Source organism: Ursus americanus, chromosome 5, assembly GCF_024610735.1.
Source record: "Ursus americanus isolate L20-20 chromosome 5, mUrsAme1.1.p, whole genome shotgun sequence".
NCBI lineage: Eukaryota > Metazoa > Chordata > Mammalia > Carnivora > Ursidae > Ursus > Ursus americanus.
The window spans coordinates 2276209-2297375 of record NC_142131.1 but is presented as its reverse complement, the minus strand read 5'-3'; the positions used below and the strand labels follow the sequence as shown (position 1 = coordinate 2297375).

The following is a 21167-nucleotide window of genomic DNA, read 5'->3' as shown; positions in this document are numbered from 1 at the left end:
AAAGAACTTGTGCCAATTATTTTTGGAAAAAAAAAAAGAATGAGATTAAGTGGATAAGCAATATATAAAGATGATGTTTAATAACCATTTGGAGGGACATCTGGGTGGCTCAGTCAGCTAAGTGTCTGCCTTTGGCTTAGGTCATGATCCCAGGGTCCTGGGATCGAGCCCTACATCAGGGACTTCTCCCTGCTTCTCCCTCTGCCTGCCACTCCCCCTGCTTGTGCTCTCTCTCTCTCCGAAAAATAAATAAATAAAATCTTTTTTAAAAAATAACAATTTTGAATTGAAAATGTCATCTCAACAAATCTCAATACAGTATCCATTTCCTATCCTTCATCCATTCATACATTCGACACTTGTTTATTGAGAGGTTAGTCTGAATGAGGCAATGCATTAGGTAATGTAGGGTGAAGCAATAATGGCTAAAACCTATTCCCTGACCTAAGAGAGAACAAAACTTGGTAAAATAAGCTTTGCACAGATGGTAAATTACTTCACAATATCCATTCTCCCTTTCTTCCTCAGTAATATGAACCACTACTTCTAGTTTGGCTGATTGATAGAAAACAAAATAAACTCTCCTTAGGTGTGGCCATATGATTATATTTAAGCCAATGTATTTACAGCAATAATGCTATATGGTACTTTCTATTAAAAAGATTTAGTAGAAAATGGATATTATTCTTCTTCCCTTTTGCACCCTCAGAAGAGCAAAAGAAAATGAACCTGCCTCCCTGAGAACCTCTTAAGCCCCGACACCAACCTTAGACTGCCTACTTCTGGATTTATTTTATGTGGGAGAGAAATACATTTCATTTTATTTAATCTAATGTATTTTTTACTGCGGGTAGCCAAATCTACTCCTAACTAACATAGAGAAATAAAATGATTATTAAAAATACAAGCTATAATTTGTTAAAATCCACTGGAGAGGTACAAAAGAAAGTTCAGAGAAACATGAGGTTAAATATATTAGTAAATTAGCTTTTCTGTTCCATATATTTATCTCATATGTTCCACAGCATGTAGCATATAGAAATATGAGAAACAGAGAGAATAAATATCTAATATCCTTATTCAATTGGACTGGGTTCTCTATTTGTTCCTTAAGCTATATGATATTCTCTGTACTTCCGTACAAATAAAAAACAGATGCATTTTATGTTGTCAATATCATGACATCAACTGAATATTCTGCTAACTATTTTCTGTCTCACAAGCCTGACAGAATTGATAATTTTTTCAAAGTAGGGTTTAATTAATTTTCAGTAAGTGATATTTGGCTGCATTAAGTGGCACATGTCACCTATATTAACAAGCTGAGAGATTATTTCAGATGCATAGGGTTTTTAGAGAAATTCTGAGGTCAATGATATCTCTTTTGAAAATTATGTTTTATTTAAAAGAATGACAGAAGAAATAAAGAATGATATACCAAGCAAGATGAGTTACAAATCTACAAATACATCCAAAAGAAAGCAGGGTATGTAGATTTTTGGATTGATGATTTCTGAATTCTTCTTCACTTTTAAAATACAACTGTGTTTTCTAAAAGATATAGCCTAAACCTAGAGATAGCATACCTGAGAATAGATCAAAGATAAATCTTCAAACATATGCTACATTGAGCAATAAGAAATAATATAATTTATTCTGGAGTGGGTAAAAGATGATTATTGCAAAAAAATTTTTAAATAACTTTTTTATAATTGCTCATTTTTGCAATTTTATAACTAACATAAAGCCAGTGGATGAAGAAAATGTGGTATACATCCATAATAAAGTACTTTTAAGCCTTAAAAATGAAGGAAATTCTGTCAAACGCAACAAAATGGATGAACCTTGATGACATCATGCTGAGGACAGTCATGGAAAAACAACTGCTGCACGGTTTCCCTACATGAGATGTCCAACATAGTCGTATTTACAGAATTGAAGAGTATATACAGGAGATGTCCAACATAGTCGTATTTACAGAATTGAAGAGTATATACAGGAGATGTCCAACATAGTCGTATTTACAGAATTGAAGAGTATATACAGGAGATGTCCAACATAGTCGTATTTACAGAATTGAAGAGTATATACAGGAGATGTCCAACATAGTCGTATTTACAGAATTGAAGAGTATATACAGGAGATGTCCAACATAGTCGTATTTACAGAATTGAAGAGTATATACAGGAGATGTCCAACATAGTCGTATTTACAGAATTGAAGAGTATATACAGGAGATGTCCAACATAGTCGTATTTACAGAATTGAAGAGTATATACAGGAGATGTCCAACATAGTCGTATTTACAGAATTGAAGAGTATATACAGGAGATGTCCAACATAGTCGTATTTACAGAATTGAAGAGTATATACAGGAGATGTCCAACATAGTCGTATTTACAGAATTGAAGAGTATATACAGGAGATGTCCAACATAGTCGTATTTACAGAATTGAAGAGTATATACAGGAGATGTCCAACATAGTCGTATTTACAGAATTGAAGAGTATATACAGGAGATGTCCAACATAGTCGTATTTACAGAATTGAAGAGTATATACAGGAGATGTCCAACATAGTCGTATTTACAGAATTGAAGAGTATATACAGGAGATGTCCAACATAGTCGTATTTACAGAATTGAAGAGTATATACAGGAGATGTCCAACATAGTCGTATTTACAGAATTGAAGAGTATATACAGGAGATGTCCAACATAGTCGTATTTACAGAATTGAAGAGTATATACATGAGATGTCCAACATAGTCGTATTTACAGAATTGAAGAGTATATACATGAGATGTCTAACATAGTCGTATTTATAGAATTGAAGAGTATATACATGAGATGTCCAACATAGTCGTATTTACAGAATTGAAGAGTATATACATGAGATGTCCAACATAGTCGTATTTATAGAATTGAAGAGTATATACATGAGATGTCTAACATAGTCGTATTTATAGAATTGAAGAGTATATACATGAGATATCTAACATAGTCGTATTTACAGAATTGAAGAGTATAATCAAAGACTGTGGTTTCCAGAAAAGGAGGGAAAGGAGAAATTCGAATTACTAATCAATGGACATAAAGTTTCAATCAAGCAAAAATAAATAAGCTCTAGAAATCTATTATACAACACTGTACCCACTGCCAACAATAATGTATTGTACACTTAAACTTTTAAGAAGGTTGATTTCATGTAAAGTGCTCTTCCCACAATAAAACAATTTTTAAAAAAGACAGATACATTTGGTTAACTTCCATATTATATATATGGAATATATATATATATATATATATATATATATATATATATATATATATATATGGAATACCCAGGAGTACTATACTTTTAGATTTGTCAACACAAAGAATTGTGAATTATGAGGATTGCCTGAACTCTATCACTAACATGTACATGGATTTTTAAAGAAGTTAAATATTTCCCATGTATAATAAACACAACACTGTTACTGAATATTTTTCTGAATAACCTTCACCAAGATAAAAGGTATATTGAAGATTTAATAGAGTACCACTAAACGTTTCAATTGGTTCTAAGATTCCAATTAATTTGCATTTGCTTTTTAGAAAGGAGTTATTGCTCTGTAATAATGTGTTTTTCCTAAGTTAAAATGAATCAAAATGTAGCATACAAAGTTATTTTACAACTGTGATGTATATTTCATTCACTAAATCATAGCAGAACCAGTTTAAGAAAATAATTCTCAACAAAAGAATGAAAAAGGAAGAATGCCATATTTACTTTTCTCATTCATAGACAACATTGAATGAAAAAATACTTGGGTCTCACATGTCTTCACTTCATAACACTGAAATAAATTATTACCAATTCAAAGTTAACAACATTACAACCTTCCAGTAATCATAAGAAGCTAATCATAAACCACATTGAAATATGTTTTTCACATATTACGAAAAGTTAGCACAAGAGCTTGGCAGTAAGCAGAGATGGGAGATGATGGTAAGGTGAAGAGGTGGAGAAAGAACCAATGCAATTATCATCAAATATTTGAGGGCTTGCATGTGGGAAATGGAATTTTTTTTCTTATTGCCTCCAGGAGGGAAAACTTAAACCAAAGTTAGAAAGATAGATTTCATTTTTATATAAGGAAGAATCTTTCACAGTGTTTAAAAGTGGAATGACCTGCTTTGGGAGATAGGGAGTTCTGAATCCCTGCTGACTTTAAGCAGAATGTGACTGTGGACTATTGCAAATTGGGTCTACTAGAGATTTGTGCATTGGATGAGGACAACACGATCAACAAGATTTTTACTATTCTATGATATATTTGGTTTTTATCCTTCATTATATATTTCCTGAAGAAGACACACTAAATCAGTTTCTGTAGGTTCTCACAGAATACACCATTTTCAGGTATTAATTTCACAACACAGATTCCAGATAATCAAGGCTTGTTAAAAGCCTATCATTTCAACACTCTGAAAAACAAAGAGGGGGAAGCATAGAGGATGGCATTTCAAAGATAGTGTAAAACACAAAGCTATGTTTCCCTCTTTGTAAAATTACATATAAATCATCTGATATAAATACTCTCCAACTGGATGCATAAAGGTCTGCAACAACAAGTAAGAAAGGCATTTTCCTCTATGATCAGGGCAGCATCTTACCAGCTTGTTTAACAGCTAAATTTATAGGCTAGGTTTTCTCTAGGCTTAATAATACAGATTCCTACACTCCACTTTAAGGATTTTTGATCCAAAATTCTAGAACAAGGCCCAAGAATTTACATTAGAAATAAGGACCACACATGATACAAAGTCTATGAAAATGCTTTTACAAACAGCGCTATAGGATAATGACTGTCAGACTTTCTCAAAGTCATCTTTTTCACATTCTTCAAAATGCAAATGGATAATTTTTTAAAAATTTTTCATTCATCAGGTCAACTAACCTAGTTAGTTCAGTATAGTGAGGTAGTTAGTATGGACGCTGAACCCAGACTGCCTAGGTTAAGACTCAGATGTACTGCTTACAAACTATATTTCCTTGGACAAATAAACTCTTAGTGCATCAGTTTCCTCATCTATTAAATGAGGACAATATGAATATCTAGGTAAAGTCATGTTGTAATGATTAATGAATTAGCCTAGACTTGTCCCTGACATACAGCAAGAGCTCAATAAATGTTAACTACTGTCATCCTTTTTGACCCATCGAGGCAAAATATTTCTCCAAATTGGAATTCAACAGGGATCAAGCAAAAATTCCATGCATTTAAATAAATTAATCTTTATCATCTTCCCTCATGTTCTTCCAGCTCAAAACTGTCTCTCATCTAGAGACAGTACTGCCTCTCTATCACACACCTGAAACTAGTATGACACTGTGTTAACTAGAATGAAAAACTTATAAATAAGTAGATAAGTAGGTAAATAAATAAATGAAAATACATAAAAAATAGAGACTATTGAGTTTCAGATAAGATTCACTCAGGCATTTGTGCGTATTCAGACCTGCCTATATCACAACACCCCTGGGGAGGTATAGTAGCTTTCTTGGGCCGCCATAACAAAATACCATAGACTTAGAGTCTTAAAACACAAGAAATTTATTTATTTTCTCATAGTTCTGGAGGCTAGGATTTCCAAGATCAAGGTGCCAGCTGATTCTGTTTATGATAAGGGCTCTTTTCTTGGCTTTTAGATGCTTTCTTACTGTGTCCTCACACAGTGGAGAAAGTGAGCTCTCTGGTGTTTTTTCTTATAAGGACACGAATTCAAACATATTAGGCCCTACCATCATTACTTCATCTCCAAATATGGTCACATTGCAGGTTATAGTTTTAACAAATGAATTGGGGGGGGGAACACAATTAAGTCCATAGTAGCAAATGTTAAATGTATAATTGGTATTTATAAGCATACATAGAAATTTCTATTCAATCAAAAACACTAAAAGGCAGCACTTTAGTCACTGTCCAGAGACCTCACTCTACAATTAATAAATGTCTGACCCTATGAAAAGCTTGTTTGACACAAAATCTCAGAATGAAAACAGAATATGCTAGTAGTCATCCATTTCTCTAGATTCTTTAAGTTCTGCTCCCATATCAGATCAGATCACCAGGAAATTATCTTCATGGAAATCATTACTTTAGTTCCTGTAACATTGCCTTCACAAAACTATGATTTGAAGTGTTTTTTCATATGAAAGCTTTCATATAAAAATGGTCCATAAGAACACTATTTGACTCATTCGTAAGACACTATTTATATATTATATATACCATTTAAAAGCGTTTTTACTGTCTTTATATATTTATATAAAAATAAAGTAGGATCCTGACGATATAAAGTGTAAATAGTAGTAAGTGTTAGGGAAAAAAATCCTTCCTCACTGATGTTTTCTCATTATAACGATATTAACAACCACATTAACAACCATAACATCTATTAACATTTATTGTACCTTTACTATGCATGAGGTACTATGCCAAGTGTTTATATATTTCCATAGTTTTTTTTTCTCACAAAAATCCTTATGATATGAAGAGCAGTCTTATCATAATTATCAGGTAAAGAAATCAGTCAGCAAAATTAAGTTAGTTTGACCTAGGATTATAAATAAATTTTAGAATTAAAATACAAATCTGTGTGACTTCAGACTGGTTCTCTCACTCTAAAAATTACTCACTTGAAGGATAAAATCATGAGAAAAATTCATTTTCAATTAAATACGGCAGCAGCTCCAGGTTCTTTAAGTCACCTTCCAAAAAGACAAACTTATCTTCCCCAGTAATCATGTTGACAACGCCTACACAGATGATACTACTTTTGGAGCTGCTTCCTGTGGTCTTGTAAAACTGGTGATCATTATCAGTGATCATGCCTACAGGGTAACCCAGACAAAATCATTTTCCCCAGGTGGAAAACCCAGTCAGTGATGCTACAGGAATCAAGGGTTAATGAATCACATCAACACAGTTTTTAAAACCTATCATTTGATGGTTAAAATATTCAACTAGACATTTGTACAGTCAAGTGAAGTAATGGCTTACCATGGTAATGACTGATACAGGAAAGTCAAAAATCCAGTATGAACGTGAGGAGGAGACTAAAAGTTTATGACCAGAGGTTGTACATTCTCTGGTGCTGACAAAGATGAAGAAAATTTCCTCATATTCTTGACATGTCTTTAACAAAACAGTCATCAGATAATCAACTTACTTCAAACATTCTCATAAGAAACAACAAAGTAAGTATTGAGGGCTTCAAACTATTCAGAATCATTAATGAGACAAATCTCACTAGTATTATTTATGGCTTGTACAAGAAGTTTGATGTCATAGAAATCAGACTGACTTTTGATTGTGGAGGAGGCAATTTTGGTATGTGCACCCTCTTTATTGCAGATCAAATCTTTAAATATGTTGCACAACCAGAAACATCTATTTGTCTACTTGGGTTGAGAGACAAAATACTGGTTAATTATGTCACTGCTGACTTCAAGTATAAGCATAAGAAGGACATTGATTAAAGCAAAAGAACCATCCATTGCCTCAGCACCATTTGTGAATTTATAAAGGTCAACTCTATCCAGAACTCACTTTGTTAGGGATTGCCTTCTACTGCTCTACTGTAATACCAGGTAAAGAAGAAAATAGTGATCCATTTTATTGATCCATAAATCGTCTGTTGGTCGCTACAGTGAGATTCAGAAATTCCTATAAGATTTATTCAATGACAAGAAATTATACAAAAGCATCAACTTCAATGAAATCATCACTTACAGATGCAGATGGCTATCTCACCTATGGTCACATATGAAAATATTCAGAAATTGCTGTTTCTTAGATGTCATACTTTTCCCTTGGTATTGAATTCACACCAAGCAGAAACAAGTGTGCTCATTCAAATGTATAAAGATGCGAAAACAATGACCAAGGACGACTATATGTTTGGCAAGTTCAAGCTCACAAATAGCTTTCTATAATGTGTGCATTGCTCAGAAGGAAGAAAGCTCACATAAATGTCAATGAAATTCTCAATAGGTCTGCTATTAACAGAGAAACAATTACAGGGAAAGAGAATAACATTTGAGCTAGGACAATTTGGGGGGTGTTGTCCAGGAAGCTGAGCAACATAAACCTGTAGATGATAAGCAGAAAGACAAATCTCTTCCAAGAACTCACCCGAATTCTGTACCTGTACCATCAAATTAAATTATTCAGGAGAAGATAAGAAACTTCAAAGAAGATCAGCAATGAGCAAGTGATGCAATGAAATCATCAACTGGCTGGAGGAAAAAACTCAGACTGCTGAGGAGGAAAAAAATTTTGAGTATCCACAGAAAGATGCAACCCTATCATCATGAGGTTATGACAGCACTCAGGGGTCATGGCCGGCAGGAGGCCAAGAGGCTTATGGGAATAAAGATCCTCCCCATGGAGAAATGCCTACTGGACTCCATCACTGAAGAGAACAGTTAAAGAATATAGAAAGAACTAATTCTACACAGCTAGACAAAAAAATTGAAAACCTAAAATTTGTAGATGAATCTGGTTAGTGGCAGATTTAAAATTATACATTGAGCTGCTGTATAGGAATATCTCTGATCATTCTGAACACTTAAGAATGTGAACAGTGAAAGAGGTGAACACCTCCTTCACTTTATCAATAATATAAAAACAGGAGAAATACTTATACTAATTTGTATACTAAAGACTTAGAATCTGTTCAAAATTGACACTAATAAAAAATAAACAATCTTCCTTTGAAGTGGGAAAAGGACAAGCAAATTGCACTCCGAAATGATAGGTTCCAACTTACTGTTTAAACCAAAAGTGTATTGAAAGTAATTTTAAAATATCAAGCAAGTTTTTGAAAATGCAATTAATATCTCCTGCTAAGTTCTTACTATTTAAAATTATATTCAAGCATAATCTATGCCAAATCAGTGAATTATGGTTCTGAAGAAAGACAATACTCTTCCTCCTGTACTTTTAAAATCTTACAATTATACTTAAAATTTAGTGATTTAATTACATAATAAATCCACTATTATTAACTACCCACCTATGTTCTAGATGCTGGGTTAATACTAATATAATTCAGACATGATTCCGTCTCAGTTATCTCATAACTTAATGTGAATGAGAATCATCTACATAATATACTATAATGATACATAGATTGCAATGATATTCATACAGAAAAGGTCTAGTCATCTTAAAAGGAAACTCTTGAATTAACATTGTCCCTGTAGTACTCTCTTAAAAATAAAAGTATTTAATTCTAACAGCCCCCATAAATAATGATATCAAAATGACCTTTAGTCTTGAGACATAAGACAGGTATATTTTGATGGAGTCTAAAATGTCAGATGTGTATAAAATGTTGGAATGTACTCCAATATTTGAGTAATTGAAGAGAAACCCCCTGAATAGGGAGGGAACAAGAGAAACAGTAGATGCCTAGAGAAAATGGAGAAGATGGATGGAGAAGTCCTTATGTGGAAAAGAATAAAACAAACTTTATATATATTTCCTAAATTTTCCTAAGGTTATCTTTGTTTTCCACGAATATAATGTGAATCATAAATCAACTGAGTCTAGTTTATATTTAAGTTGTTCTAAAACTGTTAATTAAAAATTTCCGTGTCATAAAATATTCTTCCTAATTTTGAAAAAAATTCCTACTAAATTTAAAATATTTTCCAACTTCAAAATGTTAACTTTCTGTAAAAGGTTTATTGCTATAACATTATAAAAGCCATATATGAAAAGCCCACAGTGAATATCATACTCATTGGGGAAACACTGAGAGCTTTCCCCCTAAGGTCAGGAACAAGATAAGGATGTCCACTCTCACCACTTTTATTCAGCGTAGTACTGGAAGTCCTAGCGACATCAGTCAGACAACAAAAAGAAATAAAAGGCACCCCAACTGGTAAGAAAGAAGAAAAACTTTCACTCTTCGCAGGTGACATAATACTATATATAGAAAACCCTAAAAACTCCACCAAAAAACTACTAGAACTGGTAAATGAATTCAGTAAAGTCACAGGATTCAAAATCAATGTGAGGAAATCTATTGCATTTCCATATACTAATAATGAAGCAGTAGAGAGAGAAATTAAGAAAACAATCCCATTTATAATGGCACCAAAAAAATAAGATACCTAGGAGCAAATCTAAGCAACGAGGTGAAAGACCTGTACTCTGAAAACTATAAAACACTGATGAAAGAAACTGAAGATGACACAAAGAAATGGAAAGGGATTCTATGCTCATAAACTGGAAGAACAGATATCGTTAAAATGTCTATACTACCCAAAGCAATCTACACATTTAATGTAATCCCTATTAAAATATCAACAGCATTTTTCACAGAGCTAGAACAACAAATCCTAAAATTTATATGGAACCACAAAAGACCCCAAATAGTCAAAGCAATCTTGAAGAAGAAAAGCAAAACTGGAGGCATCACAATTCCGGACTTCAAGTTATATTACAGAGCTGTAGTGATCAAAACACTATGATACTGGCACAAAATAGACACATATATCAAGAGAAAATAATAGAAAACCCGGAAATAAACCCACAATTATATGGTAAATTAATCTTCAACAAAGCAGGAAAGACAATGCAATGGGAAAAAGACAGTCTCTTCAACAAATGGTATTGGGAAAACTGGACACTTACATGCAAAAGAATGAAATGGACCACTTTCTTACACCATACACAAAAATAAATTTAAGATGGATAAAAGACCTAAATGTGAGACCTGGTGCCATAAAAATCCTAGAAGAGAACATAGGCAGTAATGTCTCTGACATCAGCCATAGCAACATTTTTCTGGATATGTCTCTTGAGGCAAGGAAATAAAAGCAAAAGTAAACTATTGGGACTATATCAAAATAAAAAGCTTTTGCACAGCAAAGAAAACCAACACAACTAAAAGGCCACCTACAGAATGGGAGAAGTTTTTTGCAAATGATATATCCAATAAAGAGCTAGTATCCAAAATATATAAAGGACTTATACAACTTAACACCCAAAAAACCAAATAACCCAATTTAAAAATGGGCAGAAGACATGAACAGATATTTCTCCAAAGAAGACATCCAGATGGCCAACAGACACATGAAAAGATGTTCAACATCAATCATCATCAGGGAAATGCAAATCAAAACTACAATGAGATATCACCTCACACCTGTCAGACTGGCTAAAATCAAAAATACAAGAAACAAGTCCTGGTGAGAAAAAGGAAACTTCACGCACCGTTGGTGGGAATGCAAACTGGTGCAGCCGCTGTGGAAAACAGTATGAAGTTTCCTCTAAAAGTTAAAAATAGAACTACCCTACAATCTGGCAATCACACTACTGGGTATTTACCCAAAGAATACATAAACATTAATTCTTATGGTTACATGCACCCCTATGTTTATAGCAGCATTTTTTACAATACTGAAATTATGGAAGCAGCCCAAGTGTCCATCAACAGATGAATGGATAAAGAAGATGTAATATATATATATATATATATATATATATATATATATATATATATATATAATGAAATATTGTTCAGCCATAAGAAAGGATGAAATCTTGCCACTTGCAATGACATGGATGGAGTCAGAGTGTATAACGCTAAGAGAAATAATTCTGAGAAAGACAACTACCATATGATTTCATTCACATGTGGAATTTAAGAAACAAACAAAAAAATGAGCAAAGGGGAAAAAGAGAGAGAGAGATAGACAAACCACAAAACAGACTCTTAGCTAAAGTGACTGACGGTTACCCAAGGGGAGATGGGTGGAGGGATGGGTGAAATAGGTGGTGGGGGTTAAGAAGTGCACTTGGGATAAGCACTGCATGATGTATGGGATTGCTGAGTCACTATATTACATATCTAAAACTAATAAAACATTGTAGGTTAAAAAAATAAAAAGTAAATAAAAATTAAAAATAATATGAAATAAGAGGCTTATTGCTATATGTAGACAGGGACATTTAAGAAATACTTCTCAACAAGTTGAGAAATAATTTACTTACAATTATCTGACATTTTTGAAGAGAAATATTCCAAAAGACCTAATATACTTGTTTCCTTCAATTCTGGTGATTCTTCTGATTTATCCACAAGTAAAATATCTTTTTGTGAACTTTTACAGGCACAGAAACCAATAAAAGCAGTTTTTCGCAAATTAGAAGTGGTCGCATACAAGCAGATTTCTGCAAGAATTGTTGTATATCTGTAGACTACATTCCAGGCCCAGGAAAAGTCATCTACCTTGCAGCCTTCTTCCTAAAATGAGAAAATAGTTACTAGATAATCAAAGTCTAATTTAAACTATATACTGTACTTATAAGAAATATCTTCAAATTTATAGAGTTGGTAAAGAACCATAATCAATTAATATTTTACTCATTAAAAAATAGGTTTTCCATATGTAGATTTCATAAAATCTAGCTCCAAGAATAAAAAATACAAATAGCTAAAAAGTATATAAAGAACAACTTTTCAATTTCCTTAGTAATCAACAGAATATAAATTAATCCAATGAAATACCATTTCCTATATTATAAAAGAATCTTTTTTATATAAAGCTCAGTTGTTGTGTGTGGAACTTTATACATTTTTCATAGGAAAGCAAGACCATTATATATTTGGGAGAGGAATTTGGAGATCTATCCTACAAATATTAAAAGAAAGTTCATAGTCTATTATTCAGTCATTTAATTTTATGAATCTATTCTGAAGTAATAGTCATAAACACAAAGATTTTATGTATGAGAATACCAGTTCAACATTATTTGCAATTAACTGTGAATAATTAGAAATAAAGTCAATGTTCAACAAGGAAAAAATGGTTAAATTATCTCATGCAGACCAAAATGTAAATTTTAATAATATGTAATTATAATGAAAAATGCTTTCATAATATATTATAATTTTTAAAAGAAGAAACTAAACCATATATGACTATATGATCTCAAGTTTGTGTAAAAAATTTAAAGTCCCTCTGATGTGTGTGTGTGTGTGTGTATAATCTATTTCCATATCTTTACACGTCTATCTATTTCCATCTGTCTATCCATACTGGGATATATGGGAAATGTGCATTTACTTAGGTGCCTGGATGGCTCAGTCGTTAAGCGTCTGCCTTTGGCGCAGGTCATGATTCCAGAGTCCTGGGATCAAGCCCTGCATCAGGCTCCTTGCTCAGAAGGAAGCCTGCTTCTCCCTCTCCCACTCCCCCTGGTTGTGTTCCCTCTCTCTCTGTGACTCTCTCTGTCAAATAAATAAAACCTTTAAAAAAAATGTGCATTTACTTTCATATTTAATTAAAATTTTTATCACAAGGTTATGCTCATTGTAAGTCCTAATATGATCTACAATTTAAATAGTGGCAAAAATAAAATTTGTTTCTCTTCAGGTCTTTTAAAACACCTAAATTAACAATATACTGTTACCTGGTTTTGAACAGACATAATGCTTAAAAGAAAATCTCTCATTAGTTCCATTAAAGCTTTCAAGCAGGCCATGTTTAGTTTGGCAGCCTCCCCAAGGACCAACAAAGCCAGTATTGAATCCAACCTAGGAATTTTGTGAACAAAACAACAAAGACCTTAATTAAAATAATAATAAACAATTTTTAATGAAAAAATTGGCCAGAGTTAATGAGTATCCCAGATAACCAGCTCCATTTACTTTTAATAAAGACCAGTATTGGTTGACACTGCTTCTGATTAAAGTCTACAAGAAAGAACCACATTTTGGCAAGATATTTGAATTCAGAGTAGAGTTCTGTGAAAACTCTGAGAGTAACAAATACTACAAAAATCACATTTCTTCATAGATTCTGTATAACAAGCAATTAAGGGCTCCGGTTCTAGACTGTCCCCAGATTTTCATAATAGGTTTTGATTTTTAACTTTCTGCACCTAAGAAGTGAATTTCAAGAATGTTTCCCTCTAAGAAAAGAGAACAAATTTAAAAATGACCTTCCTAAACACTCCAAAAGATCAGATTATTTGATTTAACAAAAAGTGTAATTTCTCAAAATCGATATTTCTGTTTGATTAGAAGACTGTCACGATTTATCATTCAAAATATTGTATAATAACTGGGAAATCACACAAGAATTTATTAGTCATTAATGAACATATATTTGATAGTTTCAGGAAATTACACATTTAGTGCTATTTTCTGAAAGAGATATAGTCTGAAAGAGAACTGGTAAGAATGCAAATGTAAAATTCCTCTACCTAGAGCTGCATACTGCCTTGATTTATAAGCCATTGATAAAGAGTTAGCATATTTTACAATTATATTTGAACTTCACAACTGTGATATTTCAGTAAGTCAAGTTCATTATCATTTTCAAAAGGAAACACCTCTAATTATGGGGAAAAAAACCCAATTCTTTATATTTGAATAGAGCTTTACAGATCTACAGATCTCAATGTGCTTTCACATAAATTATCTCACTCATTGAACCACATTTTTTTTTAAAGATTTATTTATTTATTTATTTATTTGACAGAGAGAAAGATGGCCAGCGAGACAGCGAACACAAGCAGGGGGAGTGGGAGAGGTCGAAGCAGGCTCCCAGCGGAGGAGCCCGATGCAGGGCTCGATCCCAGGACTCTGGGATCACGCCCTGAGCTGAAGGCAGACACTTAACGACTGAGCCACCCAGGCGCCCCTGAACCACAACTTTTTGACACATTCAAGACCTCTTGGAAATCTTTTATTTTTAATATTAGAAAACTGAAACATAAATAGATCTGGGAGATTTATCCAGATTCCTGTTTTAAGCTAGATTAATGGTAACTAAGGTCTTCTCTCACCTAAGGTATTTCCAGTATTGCTTTTCCAAACTGTTATTTAAGTACACAGAAAGTAGACTTATTGTGGTGATCATTTCACAATATATACAAACAGCAAATCATTACGTCATACACCTGAAACCAATACAATCTTACATGCTAATTATATCTCAATAAAAAAATTTAACCTTAATATGACAATGCTGCTTATTGCCTAATATTGTCTGCTCCTTCCTTTCAGAAATAAACCTCAGTTTTGTTCAAGATGGCAAAATGCTCAGTTAACATTGCTCCCCAAAATGGAAATGTTCTATAACTTGATTGTGATTACACAGGTGTATACATTTGTCAAAGATCATATATCTGTGTACACAAAATGTGTGAATTTTATTGTATGTAAATTATATCTTAATAAATTTGACTTAAAAAAATGAATTCCCACACTCCCTTGAAGCTTGGAATAGCATAAATGTAGATTTAGTCAATGAGATACAAATGGAAGTGTATTATGAAATACAGGTAAGCTATTATTTTTCTGATTAAGAAAGAGATTAAATTTAGATAATAAGTGATTTTTTTTTCTTTACTTATCCTTTCCCTCCCACTTGGAAAGCACACATGGTGCCAGAAGGTACAGCAGCTGTCTTGCAACAATGAGGATGAAAGACCAGTACTATCAATGGAAGAAAAGGAAGCTAGAAGGAGCTTGGGTCTTGATTTTCTTAAGAATCTGCATATCAGTAGTGCACTGCTTGTTATGTGCACTAATTAGTGCCCTATTTGGTAATGCAATGTAGTTAGGTTACTGCTACATGCAGAACTCAATCCTAACCGATAGACTCAACATGATGTTTACAAGCATGAACTTAGAGTCAGAAAAATTATAGGTGGAATCTTAGCTCTGTCAGTAATTAGGTATACGACATAGGGCAATTTGCACAGTCTACCTCAGTCTGAATCTATTCATCTATAAGTAAATAGAGCAAAGCCTACTTTTCAGAGACTCTTATGAGATTTAAGTAAAATACTCTATGTGAAATGGCTAGGTTCAAAATGCTGACCTGAATCAAATTACAAAAAAGACTATTTCTTCAAAGTCAAAGGATATGAGTTTGATAACTTTTCTCTGTGAAGTCCTAGAGCGCCTGAGGTCCAGATGACCTCCGAGGTGAATGACCAGTGAGTCATTCTCAGAGTACTCCTCACCCCACTTCACAATAAGGTCAAGCAAAGGAGAGTATAGGCGTATAGTCCCAGAGTTTACAGAACTTCCTTGCCCCTGAATATACCTCACAGTCCTAAGATTTTGGTTCTTCTCTTCTCTTTTGAGTCTGGAAACTTTTAACTAATGTAGGGCACTCTCACTAAAATATGGGTGAGAAAAGATCCATTAGTGTTAGCGTCCTATAGTAGAAAAATGCTTCAACACAAACACACTATTTTCAGTCAATGCTACTGATCGCAAAATTTTCTGTAAGTGAAAGTACCTTTGCCGAATAGAATGGAAACACCAATACTTACAAATTGGAGTTTGTTAAAATTCAAAACTGAAAATCGATGTGCACAGAAAGACTTCAGAGTTGACTAGGTTAGAAATTTTGCACTAGCTTCTTTATGAACTCACTACAGTACAATTACTAGTAGACTGACTTGATTTTACAGTGTCATGAAATTAAACATGTATAAAGTAATTTATAAATATTATAAATATTTATAAATACTATAAATTTTCCCCTAATTTTATAAATAAAGAAACTAGGGCAGAGGTTTACTGGCTTGTCCAAAATAACATAGTTACTTGATTCATTTTACTTTAAATTTTTTTTTCACTTTTAAAATTAATGTGAACCACTGCACACAGGCAAATAGTACCAGATCCTAGACTGGACCTCAGCTAGCCTTACTTCGGCCCACTGTTCCTTCCACACTAATATAAATCAGCTAAAATACATCAAATAAATATATAGACAATAGATCGGCTAAATGCAATAATAAGAGGCTTCATAAAAAGCTATTGACCTATCTTGACTATCTACAGAACCCTATAGAAAGGTTAGGAACATCAGCATTCAAGACAGTTTTCCTATCAATTTCTTCAATGATCAAATTGCAATTTTAAAAGACGGAATTAAAATGTCTCCAAGTCACAACCCTTACACAGGTTATTCCAACTTTTCAGTAGATCCCTCAGAAAACACTGTCAAAATCCACACAACCATAAAATCCACACAACCATAAAAATGAAAGAGAAGTCACTAAGAGCAGTTAACTTATAGGGAATTTTCAGAAATCATAAAATTGATGGAGCTGGATTAAGAAGAGCAACAAGGAGTACACACATTCCGCTTCGTGAAATATAGCAGCCTCAGGTCCCCAACAAAAGTTAAAAGAAAAAAAAATGGTACCTACCATCCATGGTGTTTTTCACAGATTCAGAAAAAAGTAAAGCCAGTCCCTTACTTTGGAGGGAGTCAGAGTATTATTTCTGTGCTTCGTCCTCATCTCTCTCATCTGGCAACGTCCAGATGACAAACAGGGTAGAAAAGCATGCTGTGGCAGTGTGTGTAGGAGGCGGGGAGGAGGAGGGGGAACACCATAATGGGAACACTGGAGGGCATTTTCTCCTCAAAAGTAAAATATCAGAGAGTAGGAAGAATACAGGAAGGTCCCTGATGATAGTGCACGTTGAATGTTGCAGCATTTAACAACTCTGTTATGTGTGCTGTGAATACAAACTTATTTTAAAATACCAAGTTTTTGTAGATTTCTCCTAGGTAATGAGGTAAGTAAAATAGAAAATGGAGAATACTGAAGCAAGGGCTAAACAGAATATCAGTCTGAATACTCAGAGAGGATCATAGCTCCGAAAATGATTTCTTTTTTCTTTTTTTTTTTTTAAAGATTTTATTTATTTATTTGACAGAGATAGATACAGCCAGTGAGAGAGGGAACACAAGCAGGGGGAGTGGGAGAGGAAGAAGCAGGCTCATAGCGGAAGAGCCTGATGTGGGGCTCGATCCCAGATCGCCGGGATCACGCCCTGAGCCGAAGGCAGACGCTTAACCGCTGTGCCACCCAGGCGCCCCCGAAAATGATTTCTTACAGGGAACAGAAGATATTTTTATAAGACTGTTAAGCGCCTTTAATAAAGCTGAATAAGAGTAAAAGAAAATGAAAAGCCTCGATACTGAGATGAAAGGTAGTATGGTAAGAAAATGAAAGACTGCAAAGAGATTAAAATACAAAAATATAATTCAAATCCATAATGAGGAAGTTAACTGCAAAAGTTGCTTGGAAGGGAGAAAACTGGTGAACTGAGACCCAGTACTATCCAATTCCCATTGAGATAACCAGGTACGTCTGGGTGGCTCAGTCGGTTAACGTCTGACTCTGGATTTCAGCTCAGGTCATGATGGTCTCAGGGTCTTGGGCTCAAGCCCCACCTGGGGTTCTGCGCTCAGCAGGGCGTCTCCTTGAGATTCTCTCTCTCCCTCTCCCTCCGCCCCTCCCCCTACTCAAGCTCTCTCTAAATAAATAAATAAAATCTTTTTTTTTTTAAAGAAACAAACAACCAAAGAAACAGAGACTGAAGGGGGAAAAGTCTGTAGTACTACAAAAAAGAAAAAAAAGAAAGGAACTTTAAAGATTTTAAAGTTATGAACAAAATGGAATTTGAATGAAGGAAAACCTTTCCAATGCTGAGAAGCCAAAGATTATTTTAAAATTTCGTGCAGGCATATATGGGTTTTCCACATCAATGGTTTTTGTGGGGTTTTTTTTATTAGTTTTTTTTATTATAATAATATTTTTTTATTATGTTAGTCACCATACAGTACATCCCTGGTTTTTGATGTAAAGTTCGATGCTTCATTAGTTACATATAACACCCAGTGCACCATGCAATACGTGCCCTCCTTACTACTCATCACCAGTCTATCCCATTCCCCCACCCCCTCCCCTCTGAAGCCCTCAGTTTGTTTTTCAGAGTCCATAGTCTCTCATGCTTCACTCCCCCTTCTGATAATCCAAGCACAGAGAGGCAGGAGATAGGCACTGAGTGTGTGAACAATGACTCATCAATGGAAGGCCCTTCAGGAAATGCAGACCCATCACCAGTGCGGTGTGCACAGCTGCACATAGCAAGGCTCTTCTTTGAGTAAGGTGGAGGATTTGCCTCGACAGCTTCCTAAGATGACCAGTGAGACAAGAGAGAGGATGCCTGCTATATCCTAGCTGCCACATCACCAGGATGTGCCTAAAAAATTCTGGATTGAAAATAAAATAGAATAAAAAGTAGACTGGCTTTGAACATCTAATCATAAGTTAGGAAATGGCATAGCAACATTTAGAGATTTAAAGTGGGAATTAGAAAAAAAAAAAAAAAACCTAACTGTGAGCATAGAAACCCATTTCCAGACAAAATTTACATGGCACTTTTCAGGAGGAAATGAATGGTGACAAATGTTATTATTCTCAGCCTAGAGTTGTGCATAAGCAAGGGCTCACCTAATGAAATAGGTCACCTGTGTCCATACTTAGAATGTACTCAAGCCAATGGGAAATCCTAGTAGTAAAAGGTGGACAGTGAGTGAGAAAAATAGATAAAGTTTAATAAGTCAAAATAATTTCAGAAATATGACCCTTAAAATTAAATATTGATATGTAACTCATCCTTTAAGGAGGGGATAGAACATTTTAAACAGTGATTTAACCTTAATGTTATCAGAAACTCCAGATTAACAGTCTAGGAAGGGAGGGTTAATATAAATAAATTAATCTCAATCTTCATTGCACATGAAGAGGACAGGCAGGATTTCATTCTTGACTTTGGCCATTTATGAAAACTACTTTGAAGAATGCATTTTTCTTGCCATTGTCTGATTTTTGATAATCAGAAAAGATGGACTACATGTGAACCTAGTCTTTGGTACGTCTGCTAAAAAGGGCTCTTGCTCCCGCTTGCAGAGCTTCATTCTCGGAGCTCCAGGGATAACAGTGGGGAAGGCGAAGGGCTGGAGGGTTGCACAAGCCAGGAATGCAGCTTCACCCGAGAAGGCACAGGTGGGTCACTAACTGTCACCTCCATCCAGTCCTTCAGGCACTTTATCTGTTTGGTTCGTTGGTGGTAATTAATCCTACCAGCAGGATCTTTCAGTCTTTGTTTTTGCTCTTCTTGCTTTTTTCTAATCACTGCAAGTTATGAGACCCTGATGTAACCCCTGTGTCATGTCAAAAGAGTTCTTATTAAATAATTTTAAGCCAGAGGGTGGTATAATCACATTTAGGTTGTAACCCTGGCAGCAGAGTATGACAGATTCTTGAGGGGAAAACTTAAGGCAAAGAGACCAGTTAAAAAGCTACAAGAGTCTTGAGACAATAATGGGCCTAAACCAAGATTGTGGCAGAGCAGGCAGAGAGCCGGGGAACAGTTCCGAAATGGAGCAGTTAGGCTGTGTAATTTGGTTAACTTGAGGAGGCGACATATGTCAGGTATGGAGATCAAAATTCAGTAGGCAGAAACCTCTCTAGGAAAAAAATAATTCAGATCCGAACTTGTAGGACATGAAGGATTAGGGGAGACTCTGAGTATAAAAAGGGTTTTCATTACTTATCTCATTTAATCTCTCAAAAGCTCTCTGAAATGGCTACTGTCTTTATTTATCTGCTAACCAGACTCTGTTCATAGGGGTTAAGCGACTCATTCAAAATTAGACAGTAGCAAGAGATAGGACTAAAACTCAGGTCTTCTGACTTGAGGTTGAATGTTTTTTTACTGCACCATAACCTAGCAAGGCATGATTACATATTTACCCTTGCTGTAGACTGAAGGGTTATACGTAGTAGCCCAGAGGATCAAAGGACACATTTAAAAATCCAGTCAATCAGTGTGAGGACTTACACTGCCATCTCAGCTCATGAAGAAGGAGAACTACTGACAAAGAAGTTGTTTGAATGGTTTTGGTTAGACTGTCACATGAACATTACCATTACTGGGATTCAAGAGATAGGCACCGTGGATATCAGTGATCTGGACAGAAATTAAGGCCCTGCTGCCCACACAAAGCAGTTGATTCTCTGCCTGATTCATTTCCATGCAAACACAAATACTCCACCTCTGGAAACCACTTGCCATGTCTATGTAATTTTAAATTGTCAAGCTTTTTTGGAATACATTCATGGAGCGCACTACATCAGCTATTTTGCTTTGGGAGATATAATTTTATATGTTATACAGCTCTACTGAAATGCCACACGGCATTTCTCAGCAGTCTTCATTGGCTAATAATTCAATTATAAACACAATTCATTATTTTCATGTTAGATTAGAA

General features: G+C 34.4%; 1 protein-coding gene across 6 annotated transcripts in view; it reads right to left on the bottom strand.

The window, feature by feature from the left end:
• The window catches only part of TMEM232 (transmembrane protein 232), a 241089-nt gene that overhangs the window by 161812 nt on the left and 58110 nt on the right, over nt 1-21167 (bottom strand). For all 6 annotated transcript variants that reach the window (XM_087861928.1, XM_087861927.1, XM_087861931.1 and 3 more), the window contains 2 exons: nt 13480-13603; nt 12058-12310 (listed from right to left, as the gene is read on the bottom strand). In XM_087861928.1, coding sequence (XP_087718054.1) covers nt 12058-12310; nt 13480-13603 — 377 coding nt within the window. The remainder of the gene's footprint in view (nt 1-12057; nt 12311-13479; nt 13604-21167) is intronic.